We start from the raw sequence: 22,943 nt of genomic DNA on the forward strand, positions 1-22,943 counted from the left end.
TTTGTCACTATAGTGCATGTTTGTTTCATAGTATTACAGAAGTACAGTATATTATTATCTAGTAGAACTATATGATTTTGTAGAATTCCTCAAACTCTTTGATTCCCTAGGAAACTGATCCTTATCATTTTTTTTTAATGGAAATTGATAACTTGATCATAAATAGCTTCAACATGTGTGATTACCTTGAGTTTCAGAGAAAGGCTGTGACGGTTCCTGAGTCTCACTGATTCATTGTTGATCATGAGGAAATCATTCAATTGTTTTGAAGCTCTATTTTTCTTGTTGTATAAAGGAAGGATAATATTATTTACCTGGCTTAACTGGAAGCATGCACACTTAATCATTTGGTAAGTGTCACCTGGTTTGAGCTCTCTGGACTAAAGGTTCCACATCAGCAAGTGCCAAACATGAATCATAATCTTTGTTTGCAATAATCATTGCTGTTATGATAATGATCAATGTTGTTCATTTATAGGACAGATTAATATTTCCAGGTGTCACACTTTTTGCGATTTACTTCATTTTCTACTGTCTGAATTGCAGAGACAGCAGGCAATCAGACAGCCTTAGGTGACCCAAATAAAATGATAGGCAATTTAACCTAAGCACCGATAAATCCCTGATAAACTTGCTGAATCTAGGGCTTTTTTTCCCTTTGATTTCCTCTCCTGCCTGGCTACGGTTGGGCATGACCTCCTTTATGATGATTGACAAGGAGATAGTATTACTTAGAAAATAACTCTGGCATGTTTCTGAGTCAGGAAGAGGAAAGGTCAGTCCTCTTCCTTATTTATTCCACTGGTACTAGGTAAGGAGCTCCATTACCAGGACCCAGTTCCCATCTACCTCTCCATCCTGTGTTTCCCAAACGATAATTGGTACACAGCCATCAGTGGCCATAAGTGGCCTTCTGATGACATCACCTCAAGATGCAAAGGCAAATAGTATGACGTGCCAGTTTCTCCTTACCGTTCATCACTTTCACTCAGAGCCTTTCACTGCTTCCGCGTGCTCTTCTTTAGTATTTGATATTTGTGTGATTACATTGCTCTTTATATCCAAAGTACGGCATGCCTAGCATTAGAACGTTATTAAGCTATTACCTTGCAGGATGGATGTATGCCTTCAAAAGCCATTATAGTGGCTGTGGTTTCATTACTGCTGAACTTCCTTTAAAGCCGGGTAATCTCTACACAGATCTCTATAGATAATCATTCTTCACAGAGATCATTTGCAACTTCATGGCAAATTTTTCTGTCTAAATATTTTTTTTCTTACTTGTTTAAAATTTTTAGTCCTGCGGAAAGATCTGGCTGAGCTGACAAGTCGTTTGTTCTCCTCTGGTTAGACACAAAACGAGCCTCATTGAATGGGCTGCTTTGCTAAATTTCTTTGACAAATATGCCTCTGACTTACCTAGAATAATTGTCTCCAGGGCTGAAAGGAGGCATTGAGCCTTTCAATTAAAAAATATTTCCTTTATAGAGCTTAATAAGCAACACCGAGTACCTGTGAAACTTAGCCTGAGTTGTAAATCCTTGCTCTCCCACTCCACCTTCTGATCTGTTTTTTTCTTTACATCCACGAAGAGAAATGGGCGCACACTGAGTGCCCCCGGAATGGTTGGAGCAGAGTGTAGAAGCACATGCAGCCTTTTACAGCCAGATTCTAATCAGTTCGGGAGTAGGTAAACAGTTTGCTTACTGAGGCAAGCCTTTGGACGTGCTGCAGCCTTGCAGGAAGACACATCCTTGAAGAGGAGGAGGGAAGACTTTTCCAACTATTGGTACTAATAACGTTTAGAATTTCTGTCTGCCAGTAATACAAAATGCATTCCTTGCCTTGTAGGCCTAACTGTCAGTCCTTATGTGACGAGTGACTGTATTCTCTCAAAGAGGAGAGAGAATTTCAGAAAAAATACCAGGTAAAGGATACAAGCCCTCATGATGTACTTCTGGAGGTGTATTAAACGGCCTGCGTGGCAAATGCAAATTACAAGTGTTCTTGATCTGTAGACCTCTATGACAAATGCACGTAGAAGTGAAAATAATCTCAAGATCTTATCCTCTCATGCTGATAAAGTGAGAAGAAAGTCTATTCTGTTAAGCAACGGGCCTTGCAAGAAGCTCATTTGATGAGGCTGAGCGCCAAAGGCCGAAATGTGTGGGATCTGCTGTACGCAGCACCCCTTGCGTGTTGTTGGAAAGTATCTGCAGGATTGTTAAACGCACAAAGAATTTGGTCATCTGTTTGTCTAATACAGGAGTAAGTACCGATCATCTTCAAATATCAGATGAGATCTAGGAATATCTCTTAAAAACATATTTTTAAATACTGGCGCATGACTACAACCCATCCTGTCGCAATTAACAAGCAGTATCAAAGCAATAGTCATCATCATGCTTACATGGCAGCTTACATCACCAAAGCTTTATACAAACACCAATTAACCCTCTCAACAATGCTGCAAAGTGTCATTATGTCTATTTCAGAGATGAAGCAACAGAGAGAGAGAGGCAGAAAGATTTGCCCAAGATTGCACAGCAAGAGAAGAGAAAAGTTCAAGAGTTTAAGGCTTTGAAGTTGGTATTTCGTGTCCATGTTGGGGCAGACTCTACCCTTGTCTGTGGGGTGGAGTTCTGTATTTATTGCCATTGCTTTTGCCCTTCTGGGGGACAGGGAAAATTTAATGTCTTCTTGTTGCATTTGAGTTTTGTTTTGGTTGGGTTTTTTTTGTTTGTTAGTTTGTTTTAAATATGCTAGAGACTGGACAAAATCTCCTCGGCAAGCAGGGACCCTCCAGCAAACAGGACATAGACTTTGAACAAATGGTTGTGAAGAGTTTGTAGAGTTCTGCCTTCATTTGAGTTTTATATGGTGCCGGTGGGGTAAATTCAGTCAGGAAACTTCACTAGGCCAGTTTAACTCCTTTTGGTTACAAACCATTCCTACCCTTTGGGGGGACCAACTTTTGGGGGCTGCTTGGGGACTTGTGTAGAGGGTTTTTGTTAGTGCTGAACAGACGGGTCAGACCAGGAATATTTGTGCTGTTCAGGTGGACTATTCACTCCACATTACTCACGGTGAGGTATGGGTCGTGGAAGTCACGTGGCAGCAGTTCTACTCTTTGGTTGGCTAATAAAGCTTTCCAGGGCGTGAAAAAAAAAATAAAAACAAGTGATTAATAGCAAATCGTAGGGCTTCCCGGCTAACTACGGTGCTTTCCATGTGAATAAGCACAGCCCAAACATCAGAGCAAACAGACCCAGAGCACAGAGACATTCATGGGTCTCCCAGATAATCTGCAATTTTGAATGAATCAAAAATAAGTCATCTATGCAATCCTTACGTCGGCCTAGCATTTTAGATCACCTTTGGTATCATTTAAAGGTTGCAAAATCATCTGTTTTTTAAAGCCAGGTCTTCTCTTCAGCCAGAATGCTTCCCTGAGGGTTTACCTGCATTCAGGAGATTATTACTGTGGTTTTTAAAGTTTTCAGCACCGGTAGCCTGTATAGAGCTGTTTGTACATTTGCTGTTGGGGCATTGGGTCTATGACTTTGCAATTACCGACTCCGGCATGGATAGAACTGTTCTGTGAGAAGGTGAAGGAATCCTTCAGAGGTTGCTGATGGAAAATATAATATTGCAGCTGAATTTAACTCAAAAAGCATCCATCTAAAGAAAGAGGTATGACAGCTGACACAGCCACTTATATAATAGCTAGTTTCAGTTACTGATTTGCTAATGACTGTTTTGCCCTTGCGCAGTTTGTTCCTGGTTTCTTCATTCCCCTCCTTCCTCGCTGCCATACTATAGTACCTCTTCCTCTTGTTGACATCTGTTCTAGTTCCCAATAGGGAGAGCCTGAAGTTACTGGATTGATTAACCCCAGTGAATTCCTACCAAGCATTGCAATCGCTCCGCCAAGTACCAAGAGGAGTGAGGATTGCCAGGGGAGATCCGCTTGCCTATTGCCAGAAGACAGGAGAAGACATACTATCTACCACTTTCTCCAGGAGCTTGGACAACTGCTCAGGAAGATTTGGGCTTCATTCATGGTGGAGTTATGGTGTCTGTGATTCCAGGATGATTGCATCTTGCATGTCCACAGAACAAGAAGCTTTTACTGATGTTCTCCAACCTCTGGTAGTTCTAATTGCATCAGCATTCCTACAGATACTGCATCTGAGCTGGAGTAGGATTAAAAAAAAAAAAATCCACTAGCAAGCAGGATTTCACCAGCTTGTGAATCTTCTAAATTGGCTGAGGGGTTGACAGGTTGGAACAGGCAGAACATCATCTATGAAGGCCTGTGACTAAAGAAACAAGAACAGAGAACAGGAAGAGAAACAAGAAAGCAGGTGTTATCCCAGAGGGATGACAGGAGCTACAGTCGTCTTACTCAGAAAGGTGAGTGAGTGGAAATGAATGCTTGGTCACACTGGAAGCAAGCAGGATTTTGCTACTGAGGCTGCATTTTTAACCCTCTGTGCCTCTGGTGGAGGCTTAATGAAAAGCAGGGGTTATGTAGGGCCTCTTCATAACAACAGGTGTAATTAAGGAACGTTCAAATGGCTGGTGACGAGCAGAATATGCACGTGCTCATTGCTGCGATTTCTGGGTTTTGTAAGGATGTGCCAGCTAGCTTCAGCCATGCTAACTCAGGCACTGCTGGCGATAAAACCAGAGCGCTAGGGAGCTCAGCACAAGTTAAGGAGTATTTACCCACTTCCTCGAGCAGGTTTGGCAGCCTTTGCAGCAATTGGAGTTGCTTTGGCTAGATGCAAACCAGTGCAAAAGGGACGCCGAGGTACACCAATGCTATCCTATTTCTGCAGGCATAGCTCACTGTGGTTTCAAGATATAGATCCCCTCAGCCGCGGCTCAAAGCATCACACAAGCAAAGCAATGAATGTTGGGATTCCCAGAAGAAATTTTGGTGAACGGAGCTTCAGCGGACAGATTACAGCAGATGAGGCAAACGCCTGAAAATCAGAGTTAGTTCAGCAACATTTGGGGCAGGATCAAAAGGAGACATTAAGCAATGTTTGAAAGCTCTCCAGGGCAGGGACTGCCTTTGTTCTGCCTCTTGCATAGGACTGAACAAGCTGTCAGCACTTCCATAATACCTCTGGGTACTGCTCCTTCCTCCAGTGGGACAGCAGAGAAACAATTTTGCGTTCTGCTTTGAAAAGACGACAGAATTGTTCTGGCTGGTAAGAACTGGGAAAAAATACAGGAGGCAGAGCCTGATGCGTGCCATTTCAAGTCCATAGAGAGCACAGCCAACCAACAGATGCGGAGGAAACACTGGGAGTTTCCTTTTTCTGTAGTTGCCCACAGAAGTTTGCCTGCCTTTGAGTGGGAGGAGGAATAGACTGGCTCATCCAGTGGCCATGAAGAAAGCACTGTGAGGGAGTTTCCACAAAACCAGAGGAGGCAAGTCGCACTGATTTTGGAGAGAGAAAAACTGGGTTGGTATGCTGTGTCCTGTGTAATGGGAGAAAATGTGGGAAGATGGTTTGACAGAGTAACCTGGAGCATTCCAGGAGAATAAACGCCATTCATGCAGGAACGAGTGACGTGAGTAAAGCAAGATTTGCTAAAAATCAAGATTAAACTGTAGATCTACAAAGCCTGCTGAAGGCAGGAGGGTGCAGGATCTGCTCCGTAGCCCTTCCACTGCCAGAGAAGCGGATGCCAAAGGCTGCTTTTCTCAGCTCACAGGCTGAAGAATATAGAGAAAAGCACGGGGCATCTCTGCAAGACACCGGAGAGTTGAGGAATAATAGAAAGAAATGAAACACTTAAGCATGAGAGAGCGCGATAATATGAAACAAATGCAGCACGGGAGAAAGTTAATAACTGAAAGACAGTTTGTGTGGTTAGTGGACAGCAAATTACAGTGAAGTTTACAGTTTGGTATGGCAGCAGGGAAAGCTGCTGGAAGTTGGGGGGGGTTTAATGTGTCATTTCAGTTTGCTGATTTGTTTTTGGCCTCTCAGTACGAGCAGTTTTCAACCAACTGTGAAAGTTTTCATGAACGAGTAGCTAGCGTGTCCTCTGTTGTTCCTGTGTAAGCCAAAAAAAAGTGTGATTTACTCTTATCTGTCAGGTCAGGCTCATCTCACTGCAATTCAGCGTTCTGACAAGAAGTCCAGACAGTCTGGCACCTCTTGTTCTGGACATTTAAAATGAGATAGGGCAAAATATTAATATTTGAGCTCTAGAGGAGTAGCCTGTCACAGCAAGAGCGACTAGCTAGAGATCATCACTAAGCTTCTCCAGTTTAATCTCTGTTACCCTTTCACTCAAGCCTGTAACAACAGCAAATGTAATAAGGGGCAGGCACACCGAATATTCTACACGGTGAACGTTGTCTGTGCTGTTGATCTGCTTAGTGTCTAATGATACCCAAAATCAGTGTTATAAGAAATGTTTGCTTTATAGAGAGCAGCACTTTTTTTCACGTGCACCAGCTGAAAGGAAATATTCAAGGATTAAAAAAAATATATGATTGTCTGGTAATAGATTTCCCTAAGTGCCTGAGTCCATTCCACAAAGCACATTAATTCACTGAGTAACTCTTTGGCCCGTGTGAAGTAGAAAAAGTCTCTTCTTTCTGCCTGCAGGATACTCTTTGTACCTCTCTCTCTTCTGTTACTCTGAGCTGGTGCTGATACTAGACAGGCACATCTTCAGAGACATGTTTGTACGGTCGTGATTGTAATTTCTGTTTCAGTAGTCTACGAAATGGGTGAGAATCGTATTATGGTCCGTGCTGAGCATGCCCAATCATCAAGGCTCATGTGGAGCCGAGAGTGGGGGGTCTGGACGGTTCCTTTAACACGCGACGGCAACACAAAAGCTTAAAAGCAAAATGACGAAATCCCTTTATTTTGTTTACCTGTATGGTCTCGGTCAACTAAATGGGATGTGATTCCATTAAACCTAATTGGGGAACAAATTGCAATTTAGGGAAAGGGGTTTGAAAGGTTGTGGGAGGCATCCTTCTGTGTAAAGCATAACTTGGCCAGAGGGTGTATTCATCCGTTGATATTTGCTGCTGCTCTACAGGGCGTGCAGTATTCTTACTCCTTCCCCCCATTACGCTACTACGAGCACTAATAAACATGTTCTGCCCCACTGAAAATAATTATAGCATAGTCTTTTTGCAACCCTAAAGGACTTTCTCATGAATGTTATCTCTCCTTAATCTGTTTCTGTATTTTGAAAGAAACACCAACTTACTTTTTAACCAGAGAGAGAGTTCTCTTCCCCGCTCCTCCCAGTTCAGGATACAGGATAACGAATGAGCAAGCGCAAACAGAAACGGTATCTTGCTTGAGGGTCAGCGTTGTCTGTGTATCCAGTTCTTCTCCATTTCCTGCAGGAAAAATTCATGGCTGGCTCAGAAGGTATTGTTCTGATGTGTTGCCAGAGAATCTCTACACTGAGGCCTGCAGCCATAATGAAGCAACAGAATTTGTCTTGTGTATGTTCATTGTGCAATAATCTCATTGTCAAGGATTTATTGTTGCCATTTTCTATTGCACAACATAAAATGAAGCGAGAAAGAAGGGTGGGGGACAAATAAATGGACATGACAGAATTAGGTTTTCAGTTTTCTGAGGTTTTTTTTAATGATAGTTTAACTACTTACCTCTTCATCAATCAGTGCAAATGGCTCTGTGGTAGCTGCTCGATCAAGAGCCAATTGGATTTTTTTTTAATAAAAAGTTTAATTTTTACATCCCAAAATGCTGACTTTTTTAAAAATGTAAAACATTTTCCGAGTACTTTTCGTGGCATTTCCCTTTAATACCAAAGACAAAGAGGGTTAAAACACACTAATAGCAGCTGTTTAATAGGATTCTCATCTTTTAGAATAATCATGAACCTCCTACATGTTTTGGTTCTCTAAAACATAATCCAGCACAAAGCAATTGTTAAAAACGTAAGCAGGATTGAAATTGGTCAAAATCAGAAGAGTGTATTTTCCCTGATCTTTGCCCTTTCTCCCTTCTTTTTGAATTCAATGTCACAAGAAATTTCAGTTGTCTTTGCAAACGACAGTATTTCGCAAGTTCCAATGTAAAAGAAAATCCGGTTCCAGCCAATTTGAAAAGGCAGGCAGGAGCTCTGCTGGTCTGATATGGAGCTCTAAACAGTATCCATATCCGGAGTATTAACATTTTCATATAACAAGCTTCTTGCAAAACCATCGCAGAGCTGTTTTCCAACTGGGCAGCCGTCAGTACTAATTAAGCAACAATCCGAGGTGCTTGTGTTTTAGCAGTCCCAGAGTCCTGAATCTGCCTCTGTATTACTTATGCAAATCTTAACTAAGCAGTGTTACAAAACCAGGGTGTTCTGATTTTAACTGAGTATCGTGGTTGATTCAGTCTATTCAAGTCTTAACGTCTGAAGAGTTCTATTCTTTATGGGTATGGGATAGCCCACTGCAGGTGAGCAGGAGTCATGGAGAAGCAGGAAGAAATCCACTGCCACGTGTGCCTTAGACTGAGTAGCTGATCATTTCAGATTACACTGAGGTATGTAATTCCTCAAGCACACCTGTGGAAACCTTAATGGCTTCAATTACTAGTGATCATGCAAGCCTCCGGAAACCATGAAAAGAAGGCAGAATGCTAATTCCTCGATGGGAAAGTTCAGAGCGGGAAGAACCTTACAGGACCCATGGTTACTTCCCTAAGTGTTTATAGAAATTGTGGATAAAAAGCTTTTCTAACCGTTAAAATAAAAAAGGAGAACACAGCACCACCACTCAAACCAACTTTAACTCAAGCGTAACCTTAATGTTAACTAGTTTGTCCAGTTCATTCACTTCCTATTATTCCCTGCATCATGCTTTGAATAATTTCCATGATCTGTTTCTCAAGTCCTGCCCCTTTTGATGTCATCGATTTGATCCATATAGGCCAGTCAGCTCCCAGGGTGTCTCCAGTTAGAAAAGGAGATCTGGAAGCTTTGGACCATCGTCTTCTGTTCAGGATAAAGCTGAAGGCTGAGCTTAGTGGCTTCTCTAAACACTCAAAGATAGAGTTCCTGCCAAGGTACAGTGGGGTGTTCTGCAATTTGGTCTTAGTTGTTTTGCTGTGTATTTCTGTATAGATGTGTGATGGATATGTAGATACGGATACCTGTCCACATGGTGAAATATCTGTCTGCGTGGCGTTCATGTGTAAGTGTTTAGTATGCGTTGAGCGTTGAGTTGCTGTGATAAGCCATGGGCATATGCTTGTTTGCCACCGCTGTATGACTTCCACTGACTTCCTTATAACCTGCAGCCTCTCTCCAGGCGCTTCCCATGGACAAGACAGACAATTGCTCACTGTTGCTGTTAGATGTTTTGTTAAGTCCCTGACTGCAATTGCTACGTTAAATAAATTAGTGATAGGCTGATCTGGGAAACCAGTGGAGAGAGGCTCTTCTGTCGCCTGTACACATGTGTGTTTTGAAAGATTTCCCTCTGTTACTTTGCCTTATCATACGCTTTTTCATTCTAGTTATTTTAAGAACGCAGATTCAAATGGTAGGAACTAACTAGCCATAGCCTTAAAAGCAAGTCAGAATGTCTGGATTTGTCTCTAAAGACATGGTTTGAATGTTTACAGATGGTTTTTTAGATTCAAAATTATACGTAGAAAAAGTGTGTTTGGTAGTTTTGATTTAGCTTTCACTTTTGGCAACTATTGCCTTTTATACTACTTTTTCTCATTAGAGCAAGGCTGACTAGCGAGAGTAATACAACGCTAACAAATTTTCCTGGTTTAGTCTCACACAATTTTCATTCCTGTCTTAAAATACTATAAATATTTAAAGACTCATTCAGTATATTTCTTAACATACACTGCAAGCTTATTTTCAGTTATTCTCATCTAAATAAAATGAGAAAGAAAGGCTTGAATAAGAAAAAGGTAGAGCATAAAAGTTTAATCTGAAAAATGCGTAACAATAGAGGGTACCAAGACTACCATGGATTCATTTCTGGAGATTGCCACAGACAGTCGGTTTTGGCTGTAGAAGCGTTCAGATGTAAGTCTTCAGCTGTAAGGTGGGCTGATAAGATTTGTGACCGGTGGTTCAGAGTATCGTGGCTCCGTGTAGTCTGTGCGGGAGTAACGGTTTGACTGTATATGCCCAACGCAGAAAAACAGTATTTCCTTGTAGCAAAAGGAAATTTCCCACTCATTTTCCCATTCATTGTGCTCATTTCCCACTTCAATTCTTCATCACACATGTTTTCTTTTAATTGTTCGTGCCCTTTTTTAAATATTTCATTTTTCTTGGGCTTCCTGTACTTATTCAATGGCAAATACATCTAAGAAATTTGAAAAAATCATTTGTCGTGTTTAATCACAAAAGTATAAAGGGGATGCATATGCCTTTGAGTTAATTTCGTATTATTGTTAAACTGTCTTAGAAAATACAAATGGGGTATGTGTTATGGCCTTTCAGGAAAATAACTTATGAGAAAATGGGTTTTCTTGTCTGGTAAAACACTTTTTTGGGCTATTTTAAAGGTAATCGGGCATAGAGCTTTTGGAGTGCTCTTTCTTTGCTGTTTAAAGATTATTCCTAATCTTTCTGACATGAGTAGGCACAGCTGAAGAGACTGTCTTAGCAGCTTGTGACTCTAAGATATCATTTCATATGAAGAGCCCTATTCCAAGGACCTTTGAAATAAAGCCGTGTTTAAAACGGGGGGGTCTAGGTGAGGATGAAGGCATCGCAGGTCAGGGTACTAGAGTCTATCAGCCGAGCTGTGCCAACCTCAGTGGCACCTGGGACCGAGCCACCACCAGACACTCCAAGGCCGATAACTCAGTAAAGGGCTTGAGCTTTCGTTTCCTTATCACATAGGCCACTTGCCACAATTCTTTAGTTTTTTGTGCACTCCTTGTCTTGTACCCAAACTCTGTTACTTACTGTATTCATAAGATTTTTTTATTTGGAGTTAAGGTTGGACTGAAGTGTTGTACTCAGTAAACTTCTCTTAATAGCATAATAGGTGGGGTGATTCACAGAGTGCTGTAATGTTGGAAACTCACATATTACAGGACTTGATGTCATGTTCAGTAAGTGGAAGTATGTCAACAATAGTCCCATGTCCCAAACTGGTACTAAAATCTAGGAAGATGTCCTGAGTCTGTGCTGCCTAAAATAAATAATGTTCACGCTTTCATCAGCCTCAAGTCTGAAATTATCTAGAGTAGCATAGTAGATGTTTTACTTACTGTGACAAAAGAGATATGGATTTTGATTTCCAGTTATGTGACTCTTCTTGGGTGATTTTCAGCTTCTGTGCTTTCTTTTCACTTCTGTAAAATAGAAGAAGATTTTTAGATTCCTGGGGGAAACCATTTATGTAAGAGAGAGGTCTTACATATCCTATCTCCTAGGAGATAGGAGATATAAGATACTAACATTTCTGTTAATAGCAGTAATTAATATTTCTAATTTGTCCCTTTCATTCCCTTGAAAGTTGGATTTATTCAGATTCCTTGACGTAAGCCATATTGCTAGTTCTGGCCCATGGGCCAGCGTGTTTCTCTAGCAGCGTACTCATACGAATGAATTAGCTGCTGATCTGTATTAATGCACGGTGACATAATGTTTCAGAATCAAATGTTGGTCCCTGGTGTTCTTAGAAAGACGAAAACTACACACCCCTTTGGCTGCAGACTTCTCAGCAACTTGTGTATTAGTCACTAACTTTGCATATCCGTACTCGCGGAGCAGTCATAGTGTAAGTGTGGTAGAATCCCTCAAGTTACTGAGGCATCAGCAGGAAGAACCTTTGATCTCTTTGCTGCTTCATGGTGTCCAAACTCTGGAAAGACAGATGAGTGTCAGCTCACAGTTATTTTCAACTTTTGCTAATAACGAAGTCATTGCTGCCTTGTTTGAAAGCGGCCAGAGACTGGCCGTGGTTTTTCTAACAAGCTAATAAGATTTTTTTTTTTTTTTTCATTGAACAGAAAGAGACTTAGAGGATGGAGCAGGAAATGGCAAGAGAAGAAGAAGAAAAGAAAGAAGGCTTGATTGAGTTTTATGATTCCTTCAAGGATATGTTTGAGTTCTTCTGTAAGAACACAACAATCCACGGCACCATCCGCCTTGTATGCTCGGACAGCAATAGGATGAAAACAGCTTTTTGGACTCTGCTTTTACTTGCCAGCTTTGGCATGTTGTACTGGCAATTTGCGCTTATGTTCAGCCAGTACTGGGCCTACCCTGTTGTCCTGACCATGTCCATGCATTCAGAGCCCAAGATGTTTCCAGCAATCACCATCTGCAACCTGGACCCTTACAGGTAACCTGTGCTTTCCCCTTGCTGTAGTCATGTTTTTACACTCACAAGGGTTCTGGGAAGGTCAGCAACCGTAGGAGCGCAGCCTGGAGGAGGCTGAAGGTAGAGGGAGGTCTCTCTGCCCTCACGGAGGTGGAAAGGGACTATTGTTATTTCCAAACTGGTTTTAAGATAACATCTTGTTGGGAATTGTGCAACAGCATGTAGCAGTTTATTTCATGCACTGCGTCAGGATAGAGGGAACTCTGCCTTCTGACTCGGTTCAAGCTGCTAACTGATTTTGTGCTCTGATAAAGAGTCTTTCCCTGAAAAACGTGGCTACTCTGTGCATTCATTCTGAACTAAGCTAACCGTCTCTGGAATGGTCCATGTTAGAGATTATTCTGCTAGATTCTACATTCCGCTTGGTTTTTCAAGCCACAGAGTGGCCTTAAGGAAACAATATGAATTCTGTGGAAGACTGCATGGCTCTGCTTGTCAAGCAAGGCTCGCACGGTAGTGGCAAGTTATTGAGAAGTTTCAAATTACATCGTAAAAGAATTATGTAATTTCCTCAGAATAATTACCTGGCTGACAGGAAGGCCAGTTTGTGCAGCTGATGCCGCACAGCTACAAGTTCTGAGGTTTTCAGTGGAGGATCCAGCAACTGGAAATGCAGCTACTGGAGCTTCTGATAAATTAACGTGTTGGAGTTAGGCATGCTAAGCATAGACAACATAATTGCTGACTTCTCTCACACGGTCTGCAGAGACCAGGAGTAGCTTTTCCATAGATACTGCGAGGGGACGTAAGATAAAGTGCTTTTGTTTCGTGGATATTCACAAATAACTAATATTTCCGTTCCTTGCAGATTTGAACTGGTTAGCAAACATTTGGTTCAACTGGATCGCATGGCAGAGGAATCAATCACTTTTTTGTATGGCGTCAACACATCAGCCAGCTTGTTCCACATGAATGAGAGAAACATCCGCATAAAGGACTTGTCTAGCGTTGGCAATCTCAGCACATCTAGCTTCAAGCTGAGCCAAAACTTCTCACTCTTGAGAATGTTTGACCACAATAACAGGTCAGGGAGGAGGCATTCCAGCGTGGGCTTCAGGCTGGTAAGCGCGTGTCCCCTTTGAGATTTTAACCGGGCTACAGACAAGAGCAGCGAGAATCAGCTGCTCCTTGAGGGACAGGGGCAGAGGGGGACCCCGCTGGCAGGGCAGGATGGGTCCCCATCCCACAGTACCTGAGCAAGCGAGCAGGGAAAGCCCGCAGATGGTGGCCAGGTCCAACCAGGAGTCCAGCTCATCAGGCAAGTTGGTGGCGATGAGGCAGGTTTAAGATGGGACCATGAAGTCAGCCCACTGGATTGACAGGGTCCACGGCGAGGCAGGAGCACCACAGCAGCCAGGCTGGGAAGCAGCAGCACAGTCCAAAGAGGGGCTGAAGGCTCCAGCTGAGCTTAAATGAGCCCCTGGGGCCACAGGTGGAGGGTGGGGATGGATGTGCCAGGTGAGGCTGCTCAGGGACGCTACGTCCTAACAGTGCACTGAGGGCCCTGGCAAAGATCTCACAAGGTACATGCAAAAAAATTAGTGAAAAAAAGGCTGGTTTCAGTGCTGTGTAATGATTTCTTGGAGGATGTTTCTGGAGAGTCCATCCCTGCCTCTAACAATTTATGCTGATTGCCAGGATTCATGTGAAGTGAAATGACAGCAACATCAATGATCTTACGCAGCCCACCCACTTGTAAAGTCCTTCTGGCCGTGACAAATTTGGTAGATAATGATATTAGCAGGCTATGGGAATCATTGTAGCCCTTTCTAAAAATATACAAAACATCTAGACTAAGCAGGTGAGCGTTGAAATAACAGAGAAACAACATGCGAGGATTCCCTCAGTGTCTAAATGCTGTGATACTGGGGGCACTAGAAATGTTGCAGATAAAAGAAAAGATGGCAATAACAAATCAAGAGGACGAATGCAATAAATGTGTATCTGTGTCTGTGGAAAAGAATGCAAATGCTTCAGATTCTTCATATGAAAAACAGAGTTTACGTAGATCTAAGAGCAGGAGCTCAGAGGGAGGGATTAATGTGGCGTGAAAGGCCAGCAATTTTTGCCTGATTATTATCGTCCTGCCCCATCCTGCAGTCCTTCCCCAGGCACACTTTCACCAGAAGCTGTGGGTGTTCACCCAACGCCTGAGTAATAACACAGAAAGTGTCTCAGGACTTGGTCCATGATTCATGGGTTGTACAGAATTCCCACCAGCCCTGTCCTTCCTTCTCCCAGCGTACTTGAGTGTGCTTGCCTGCTCTCCTCTCCCGCCTCTCTTCCCCTGCGCTCGTTCCCCTGAGATGAGGCGGCACACCAAATTCAGCTTCAGGGAGAGAAGGTGCTTAGCACATAACAAGATGACCTCCAGGCGTCCCTTCCAACCTCAGCCGTTCTGTGATAACTAAAATGATCAGAGACTCCACTTTCTGGAAAAATAAGGGTTCCCCTTGTCCCTGTATCCAATATTGCCTTTACCCCCCGGTCTCTGTTACCCTTCGGCTGTCCTGTCCTGGCTGTGCTGAATGGCTCCCTCTCTTCTTTTCCCCCAGTGCAATGCCACAGGTGGGAATTGCTTCTACAAGACCTATTCATCCGGGATGGATGCAATTCTTGAATGGTACAGGTTTCACTACATGAATATCATGTCCCAGCTACCGGTTATAATCAACATTTCTGATCATGAGGAGCAAATAGAAGATATGGTCTACTCCTGCCAGTACGATGGGGAGCCCTGCAGACCCAGGTACGTCACTTCTTGAGACGATAATTGTGATTTCAGCAGAATTCGAGGACTCGGGAGACTGCAAGTATTCTCCTCTTGATTAGAGCATAGAAATTCAACCTGCCTGGTTGGAATAAGCAGGAAAAAGTTTAGTCTACTTGGAGGGAAAAGCAAGTCAGAACTTTGGATTTGACTCCTGTGTTTGCCGCTCTGGCTGTACCAGTGATCTGGTGGTCTGTAATCTGGTGAGCAGTGAATCCCTGTGCACCGGATTTTTTTCCTCGTCTCCGGTGAGTTAACAACTGTCTCCCATGGTCACTGCTGTACATACACACACACATATATATACAAAAAAAGCTTCCTACGTAGAAGTAAAGGTATTGCTGCGCTTGTATTAAAACCCATCAAAATCTCTCTTGATTTCAGTGACTATGTTCACTTTCACCACCCCGTCTTTGGAAGCTGCTATACTTTTAACAGCAAGGGAACAGACTCTTTTTGGACAGCCACAAAACCAGGAATTCCTTACGGTATGTTATTTGGCAAAGGGTGGGAAGAAGAGCTGAAGTTAATATAATTTGACAATGGATTAAATATGTCTTCTATAGATGACTTACTGACATAGAGCCCTCTCTTCTGTCTGGTGGCACAAATTATACACTGTATTTGCTTGCTTCACGAGCCACATGTATATGATAGCCGTATCAACCCTATCTTACCTTATAGCAAGCAGAATATTATTTTAGTTTTCAAGCAGAATATTATTACGGTTTCAAAATAGGCTGGTGCAATCGCTACCTGGCCACTCACCAGATCTCTGAGGAAAAAGAAAGGCTCTTCTGTGAGCTAAGACAGCAATTTGATCAGTGCTGAGACGTCAAGACATAGTGGTGTTCCTGTTTTGGCCCAAAATGAGTTGTTATATGCTTCCCTTTTCTCTGGTTTACAGGACTTTCCCTTATCCTGAGAGCGGAGCAGAAGGACCACATCCCGCTCTTGTCTACAGTAGCAGGTGTGAAAGTGATGATACACAACCACAATCAGACGCCATTCCTCGAGCATGAAGGCTTTGACATCAGACCAGGCATTGCAACTACCATAGGCATTCAGCAGGTCAGCCACTTGAGCAAGAGCATCGGTTCTTTTCCCTCTGGTTGCAGAAAGTTGTGAGGAGCTGAACAGTGTGACTGACTCATACAACGGACTTGCGGGACTCTTCTGCTCCCCTCTGGAGAGGGCATGTGTATCCATGGAAGCCTCTTCTCACTGTGCTCAGGTTCCCGTGGGCAAAACAAAATTGTTCCAAATGCGCAAGTGGCCTTTTAGTCCTCAGTACGCTGGGGCCTGATTTGTTTTACACTGGGGCTCTTGTTCCAGCCCTGTACAGCGAACTGCGTGTGTGTCATAGCATGAGAACAAACATTCAGAAGTGATTTAGTTGTTTTGACGTGATGCGTTACTGCTTTGTCAGCTGCACCACAGGGACTGACCACCTGCACTCCCCTACCTTTTCCCTGCTCCTGTGTGTATTTTATTAGCAGGGTATAGCTTGGCCGCTCACATATATTACTACCTTTCCTGTCCTTTATATGATGCTGCAGTTAAGTTTAGGTGGTGACGGCTAGGTCCAATTACAGCTCCTGATCACTCAGGCCTCCTTTCTGTGTCCACAGGATGAGGTGAATCGCCTGGGCGGCAATTATGGGAAATGCACGACTAATGGCAATGATGTGAATGTCAAACTCCTCTACAACAACTCCTACACCCTGCAGGTATTGTCGGAGCGGCTGGCTGGCTGAGGACCCAGCTTATTCAGAGGCAATGAATAGCAAACGAGTCATGCCTTACTCTCCAGAGAGCTTTTACAAATCAGCAGGTTCATTGCTGGAGGTAACAGGGAGATTCACGCCCCTCTGCAAAGAAGCTGACAAACAGGGCGTTATCACTTGGAATGAGTTTCACTGAGTCGGGGATACTCAGTCCAAGACACTGGGGCTCTTCCCTCCTTGTAGCACAAGAGAGGTCAGACAGCGAGCCAGTCGTGGCAGCTGGAATGTTCTGGTGGGACGTTCTTGGTCCATCAGGTCTTTATTTGTGTAAGTAGTTGCTTCTGGCTCTAGAAGTTCGGGCTGCTTAACTGAGATGTTTCTGGGCATAACGAAAAAGGCAGCTGGAGAAAATTCTGTCTCACTGAGTTCGGTACTGTTTTCAGAGGTAAAGATAAGGAATGAAAAGTGAAAACCTTTTGCATCATCGTGCTCTAGTAATGGCTGGTGTCTTTTTGCAGCACCAAAGTTGTTGTCTCCTAGCAGCTGCATGCTACAGACTGAAGATCTGGGCGCTTGAGAATTTCTGGCTTATCCAATCTTTTGTGTCTTCTTTATTTTCCAGGCTTGTTTGCATTCCTGCTTTCAGCACATAATGGTTCGAAAATGTGGCTGTGGCTATTACTACTACCCACTGCCTCCTGGCGCCGAGTACTGTGACTACAATAAGCAGCCTGCGTGGGGTGAGAGCAACAGACTGTTGTCTTGTCCTTGTCGGAAGGGGACACCTTCCCACAATAGTTACGTGACCCCTTCGGTTACTGCCCTTCTGCTTTGTGCCCGTCTCCTGCTTAGACTGTTCCCTCACATCACTAAATCCAGCCCGATGGCAGACCCCTCTCTGGGTGTTTGCGTGGATATCAAGTTAGAGCCTAAAAAACATCAAGCATCCCTCTATTAAGGACCTTAATATAGGGTCAAGCTCTTTCCTGTTACCAGTATTGGTGGCCGTGCTGGTGTAAGACAAAGCTTTGAATAACTTCTCTTGGTTTTCTGCTCGCCTGTCCTCGGCCGATCCTTACAGGGAAGGCACGTGCTTTGCACACAGGGGCCGTTCCAAAGTGAGAGTGAAGCAAAACCGAGTCTCTTTGGGAGACTCCTGTGTGCTTGGGAAGGGCAAGGGAGGCCGGAGGTTTCGGTAGCCTTCCATTCGGTAGCCTTCCGTTTCCTGAGTGCCTTCCTCTCATTTCTTTCACCAGGTCACTGCTTTTACCAGCTCTACAACAGGCTCAGAAATCATCACCTGAATTGTTTTGACCAGTGCCCCAAGCCTTGCCGGTACGTCGCTAAATTACAGCACAGTAAATGCCACCTTGCAGAGGAAAATTACACCAGTGGAAATATAGGCAATTTCGTGGAAAATTTATGGATTTTGATGTTTTCTGAACAGGAGATGTCAGTTTGATGTTTCAACCCCAATGCTGAGAAAGGAAAAAGATAACAGCATTAGACAAATTAAATAAGAACTTTAATTTAAGTTAATTTTGACATGACAGCAGAGAGGGGAAATTATTTTATCCCACTGAAATGTTTTATTACGCCCAAACCAAATTGTTTGTGTCGTTTTTCAATCTATACTACTTGTCTATGGATCACCTTTTTTATTGTAGGTCAATTTCAAAATGGAAAGACAGAATTCTAGAGCAAAATGTGAAATATTTTGACTTTAAATGCATCCAAGTAAAGTGGTCAGGCTTTTGAAACCGTTCTAGTTTTCCTCCTGGCCCGAGCCGTTTTCAGGCAACCTCTGGTTTTATTTTCTAAGCTGACTCAATAAGCTTTTTCCAAGGGCCTCAAGAGCTGCCCCCGGAACTTATGCAGTGGGCAAGTAGTTAGCATCGTTAAACCCCTTCATGTATTCGCTTTTGAATGCCGAGAGTCGTAGTGATCATAATCTCCGTTTTTATCTGACCAGGGAATCGCTGTACAAGGTGTCTGCTGGAACTGCTAAGTGGCCGTCGACAAAGTCTCAGGTAGGCCGTACAGACAGCTGCTGCGTGCAGGGGGGATACCGCCTTTACTCTGGCTGTTGGAACATTAAAGTTAAGGGTGAAAACAACGACTCAGGCAGCGGCAACGGAAATGGCAAATAAAGCAAACTGGTCCAAAGCCTGGACCCAAGGGAATGGCCTTGTAGTTAAGAAGCCAGACTAAGGCGCTGGAGCCGTACATTCAATTCCAGTCCTAATCCAAGCTTCCTTGCGACCTTAAGCAATTCACCTCACTGCCTCGCTGCCCACCTACAAAATGGTGCAGATGACCTTCTGCTTCCAGTGGGTGTTGTGGTGCGACCGCTCGCTCGCTCCTGTTCGTGAGGTGCTGCGGGGCTGCAGTGGAAGTTCTGTGAGTCAGTAGGTGACCTCTTGCCATTTCTCATGTTCAGATGTTAAAAGGGCATTCCGGCGGCATGACCAGGCAATTAATTCATGTGATGTAGATGATAATGTGGAGGTGAATACAACCAATACATTTTAAAAGAGGAAGTTATTTGGCGGGGTTGCCATTAAAGGCAGAATTTAAGAACCAGAATACTGTACACACCTAAAATATCAGCGTGTATTTCCTTGCTATTCTGGCAAATATGGCTGCTACTTGATAGCTATCACTGTATGTTGTAAATCAGTCTATTACATCTTTTTTTATTATTTGCAATAGCCTTTTTATTGCTTATGATATGTACGTTTACAAAATATTAAGCATACAAAAACTCAGAACACAGGATCGCCAATGATATACATGTGCTCTGCTGCAGGACTGGGTCCGCCAAGCTCTAAGGCATCAGAACGGATATAACTCCACCAGCAACAGGTCAGTCACTGCGAGAAGGTGCTTCTGTTAAAACTATGGATCAGCTCTTCATCCCTGCAGAATTTGTAGATGTTAGACTGGAAAGGGAGGACAAGAGAAAAATCATAGAATCGTTCAGGTTGGAAAAGACCTTTACGATCATCAAGTCCAACTATGAAATGCACAGGGTCAGCCGATCAACTTCCCATCTTTCCTTACAACACTGTGAAACGGTCACTTCTGTAACCTTTTTCCAAGCTCGTGTTAAACACCCTCAGGAAGAAAGCTTGAGTGAGGGGCGAAACCTATTGCCTAGCAATCGGCATGTAAATTGCATGTAAATCAGAATGCCGGCAGGGCCTTCCACCAGGTGAATGACGTGTGGCCATCCCACCGTTGCTAACTGCTGCCTTTCTCCAATACAGGAAGGATATTGCCAAGGTGACCATCTTCTACAAGCAACTGAACTACCAGTCCGTCAACGAGTCTCCTTTACTCTCAGTAGGTTGCACTACATCAGCTCAAAACATCGTTACCTGTCGTTAGTTACGGTGTGCTGCGTGTGGTTGGAGGGAGGATTGTTTACAGCCCCCAGGATGGGATGGGATTTTGCTTCTTAGGGAAGAGACTTGAACATTTCACATTGTACACAGTCACGCAAAATTACTCCCCAGCTGGCAAGCAGCTAACTGACCTGCGGGCGGTACGCAATAATTTCATGTTCCCGGAGCTCTGCTGTGTTTGATAAACACAACCCTTTGATTCTTTCCACAGGAGAATCTGCTTCTGTCCAGCATGGGAAGCCAGTGGAGTCTCTGGTTTGGATCCTCAGTGTTGTCTGTAGTTGAAATGTTTGAGCTGCTCATAGATACGCTGGTCTTGTCTCTCCTCTTCTGCTACCAACGGTTCAGGTCAAAGAAGACGTTGAAAGTAGCTCACACTCCTACCGTCCCCAGCGTGAGCTTGACCCTAGAAAACTACCGAGTTGTGCAAGAAGAAGCTGGAAAAGGTGATGATTCTGCTCATACTCACCCTTCTGGAGTGACTATTGCCATGGACAACAACAGCGACCCGCATTTTCACCCACTCTGCAGCAAGGTGGGAATGCCAGAGCCTTGCCCAAATGTGGTGCTTAATGGATTTAGATACACGAAGGACACCTCGTCGGACGGGGAGCTGAACCGCTAAGAAGGTGCTTGTGTGCGCAGAGAAGCGGGAGGCTGGAAACTCCCCTAGTGCTCAGGTGCTGTCAGAGAGGTCGCCCACAGAAACGTGCTGGATCCACAATCCGTGAGCACCTAAAGCCCACGCTGCTCAGCCTGGCAATCCTCCTCCAGCTGTTACAAGTTCATTAGTAAACCGGCCGTGTGTCCTGGATTCAGGCATCGTGCAATGTTCTTTTGTTCCTAATGAGTATCTGGGGAGGGGAGAACTGAGCTTCGACTCTCTGGGACAGTCGTCGCGGCCTCGTAAAAGCCTATTCATAGCTTTTAACTTTTAAATCCTGCTGAGGAAATCAGCCTGTGGCTTCAGACAGGCCCATCTACATTTCACAAATGTGCTCAAGAGAAAAAAATCAGCCTGGCCGTTCATGGAAAGATTCCCGGTGGAGGCTCCGGAGCGCGCGCTCCTGTCAGGCAGCGCTGTCTTGAGGATGACAGAGCGTGTCAAAGCAAGAGGTGGCTCTGATGGCAGCCGTGCTTCCGAGACACCTCTCGGTCCTTAACCTCCCGCTGTTGCGTTTTGAGGACAACGCGCAGGATGCTGCTGCTGAGATGCTTAACCCCCGTTAGTGCAAATGAGACCCACCATCTTAGAGGAAAGAGAGGAAATGGGGTCGATAACGGTTGTTTCATGTCACAGACGAAGCATCTGATTTATTTAGAAGGTTAAAACAATGCTGCGTTTTTGTTGCAGTCCATTTATAAAAAGAGATGTTTTAATGTTAATATTTGACAGTAACTTATGTGTACATAGAATAACACATTTATTTTTGATGATGATGTTTGCACAGGAGCATTTTACTCTCTTGTAATCTTGTTTATGACTCTCTGTAGAAAACAAAGAGTTAACAAGAAAACAATGAGCTTTGTTTTGTAACTTTTTTAAATAATAAAATGCTCTGAATACAGACGGTGACTGGGCGTTTAGTTTGGCTTTGTTTTGCCTCCAGCTGATATGTGGGTTTGTTACTGCCTAGTTGTTAATTCTAAGTGTTGGCTCTGGAAAAGTCTCTTTCGACACGTCCAGACCTTACTTGCAGAAGCCTAAATGCATGGGAGGAATCACGAAAAGAGTTTTGGTTCCAGACAGTTTGCTGCTGACACCATTGGAAGCCAAGCACCAAGATGCTTTTGAAAGTCTCCCTTTTTTGTTTGATTTGCTTGATTTATTATTTTTTTTTCATTCACAAGGAGAATCTCCAGAGTTGTAGACCAAACCCAAACGAATTGCAGTGTAATACACCAACCCAGTCTAGGATCTCATAGATTCTCAGAGCTCATAGACTCATAGACTGGTTTGGGTTGGAAGGGACCTTAAAGATCACCCAGTGCCACCCCCTGCCCTGGGCAGGGACACCTCCCACCAGCCCAGGCTGCTCCAAGCCCTGTCCAACCTGGCCTTGAACCCCTCCAGGGATGGGGCAGCCACAGCTTCTCTGGGCAACCTGGGCCAGGGGCTCACCCCCCTCACAGCAAAGAATTTCTTCCTAATAGCTCATCTAAATCTCCCCTCTTCCAGTTTAAAACCATTCCCCCTCATCCCATGGCTCCCCTCCCTGCTCCAGAGTCCCTCCCCAGCTTTCCTGGAGCCCCTTTAGGGACTGGAAGGGGCTGGAAGGTCTCCCCGGAGCCTTCTCTTCTCCAGGCTGAACCCCCCCAGCTCTCTCAGCCTGTCCCCACAGCAGAGGGGCTCCAGCCCTCGGGTCATCTTCGTGGAGGCTTTTCTCTGGGTCTTCTGCACTGGGAAATGCAGCTGCTTCGCGGACTGGCAGGAGTGATTTGATGCGATACTGCAGCCCGAGTCACCCTGCTGGGAAAGGATGCCGTGGAGGAAGAAAGCACTATGGACAAGAAAGAGAGAAAAGGAGTGAGACTTCTAACGCAGAACATCTGGGCACGCCCTGGGAATGCAAACCTCGAGCGGGTGCCGGGCAGTCATTACTGAAAGATTGCGGTGCCTCAGGTACGCTCAGGTCTGTGTGTGTGCACCAAAG

At 44.1% G+C, this 22,943-nt stretch overlaps 1 protein-coding gene across 4 annotated transcripts; it reads left to right on the top strand.

Annotated features, from left to right (window-relative positions):
- Nucleotides 1–4,250: 4,250 nt before the first annotated feature.
- SCNN1D (sodium channel epithelial 1 subunit delta) lies at nucleotides 4,251–22,427 on the top strand. 4 transcript variants are annotated; one of them, XM_063353733.1, is made up of 13 exons: nucleotides 4,251–4,416; nucleotides 12,012–12,346; nucleotides 13,194–13,446; nucleotides 14,941–15,134; nucleotides 15,540–15,643; nucleotides 16,063–16,226; nucleotides 16,787–16,885; nucleotides 17,505–17,622; nucleotides 18,139–18,217; nucleotides 18,855–18,912; nucleotides 19,692–19,747; nucleotides 20,152–20,227; nucleotides 20,501–22,427. In XM_063353733.1, exons 2-13 carry the CDS (start codon nucleotides 12,027–12,029, stop codon nucleotides 20,912–20,914), a joined length of 1,935 nt encoding a protein of 644 aa, XP_063209803.1. In that variant the 5' UTR covers nucleotides 4,251–4,416; nucleotides 12,012–12,026; the 3' UTR covers nucleotides 20,915–22,427. The 4 variants fall into 4 exon arrangements, with proteins under 4 accessions (XP_063209803.1, XP_063209804.1, XP_063209805.1 ...); XM_063353734.1 differs by lacking the exon at nucleotides 4,251–4,416 and adding an exon at nucleotides 5,404–5,480; XM_063353735.1 differs by lacking the exon at nucleotides 4,251–4,416 and adding an exon at nucleotides 5,494–5,589.
- The last annotated feature ends 516 nt before the right edge of the window (nucleotides 22,428–22,943 follow it).

This window comes from Chroicocephalus ridibundus, chromosome 16 (genome assembly GCF_963924245.1).
Source record: "Chroicocephalus ridibundus chromosome 16, bChrRid1.1, whole genome shotgun sequence".
Taxonomy (NCBI): domain Eukaryota; kingdom Metazoa; phylum Chordata; class Aves; order Charadriiformes; family Laridae; genus Chroicocephalus; species Chroicocephalus ridibundus.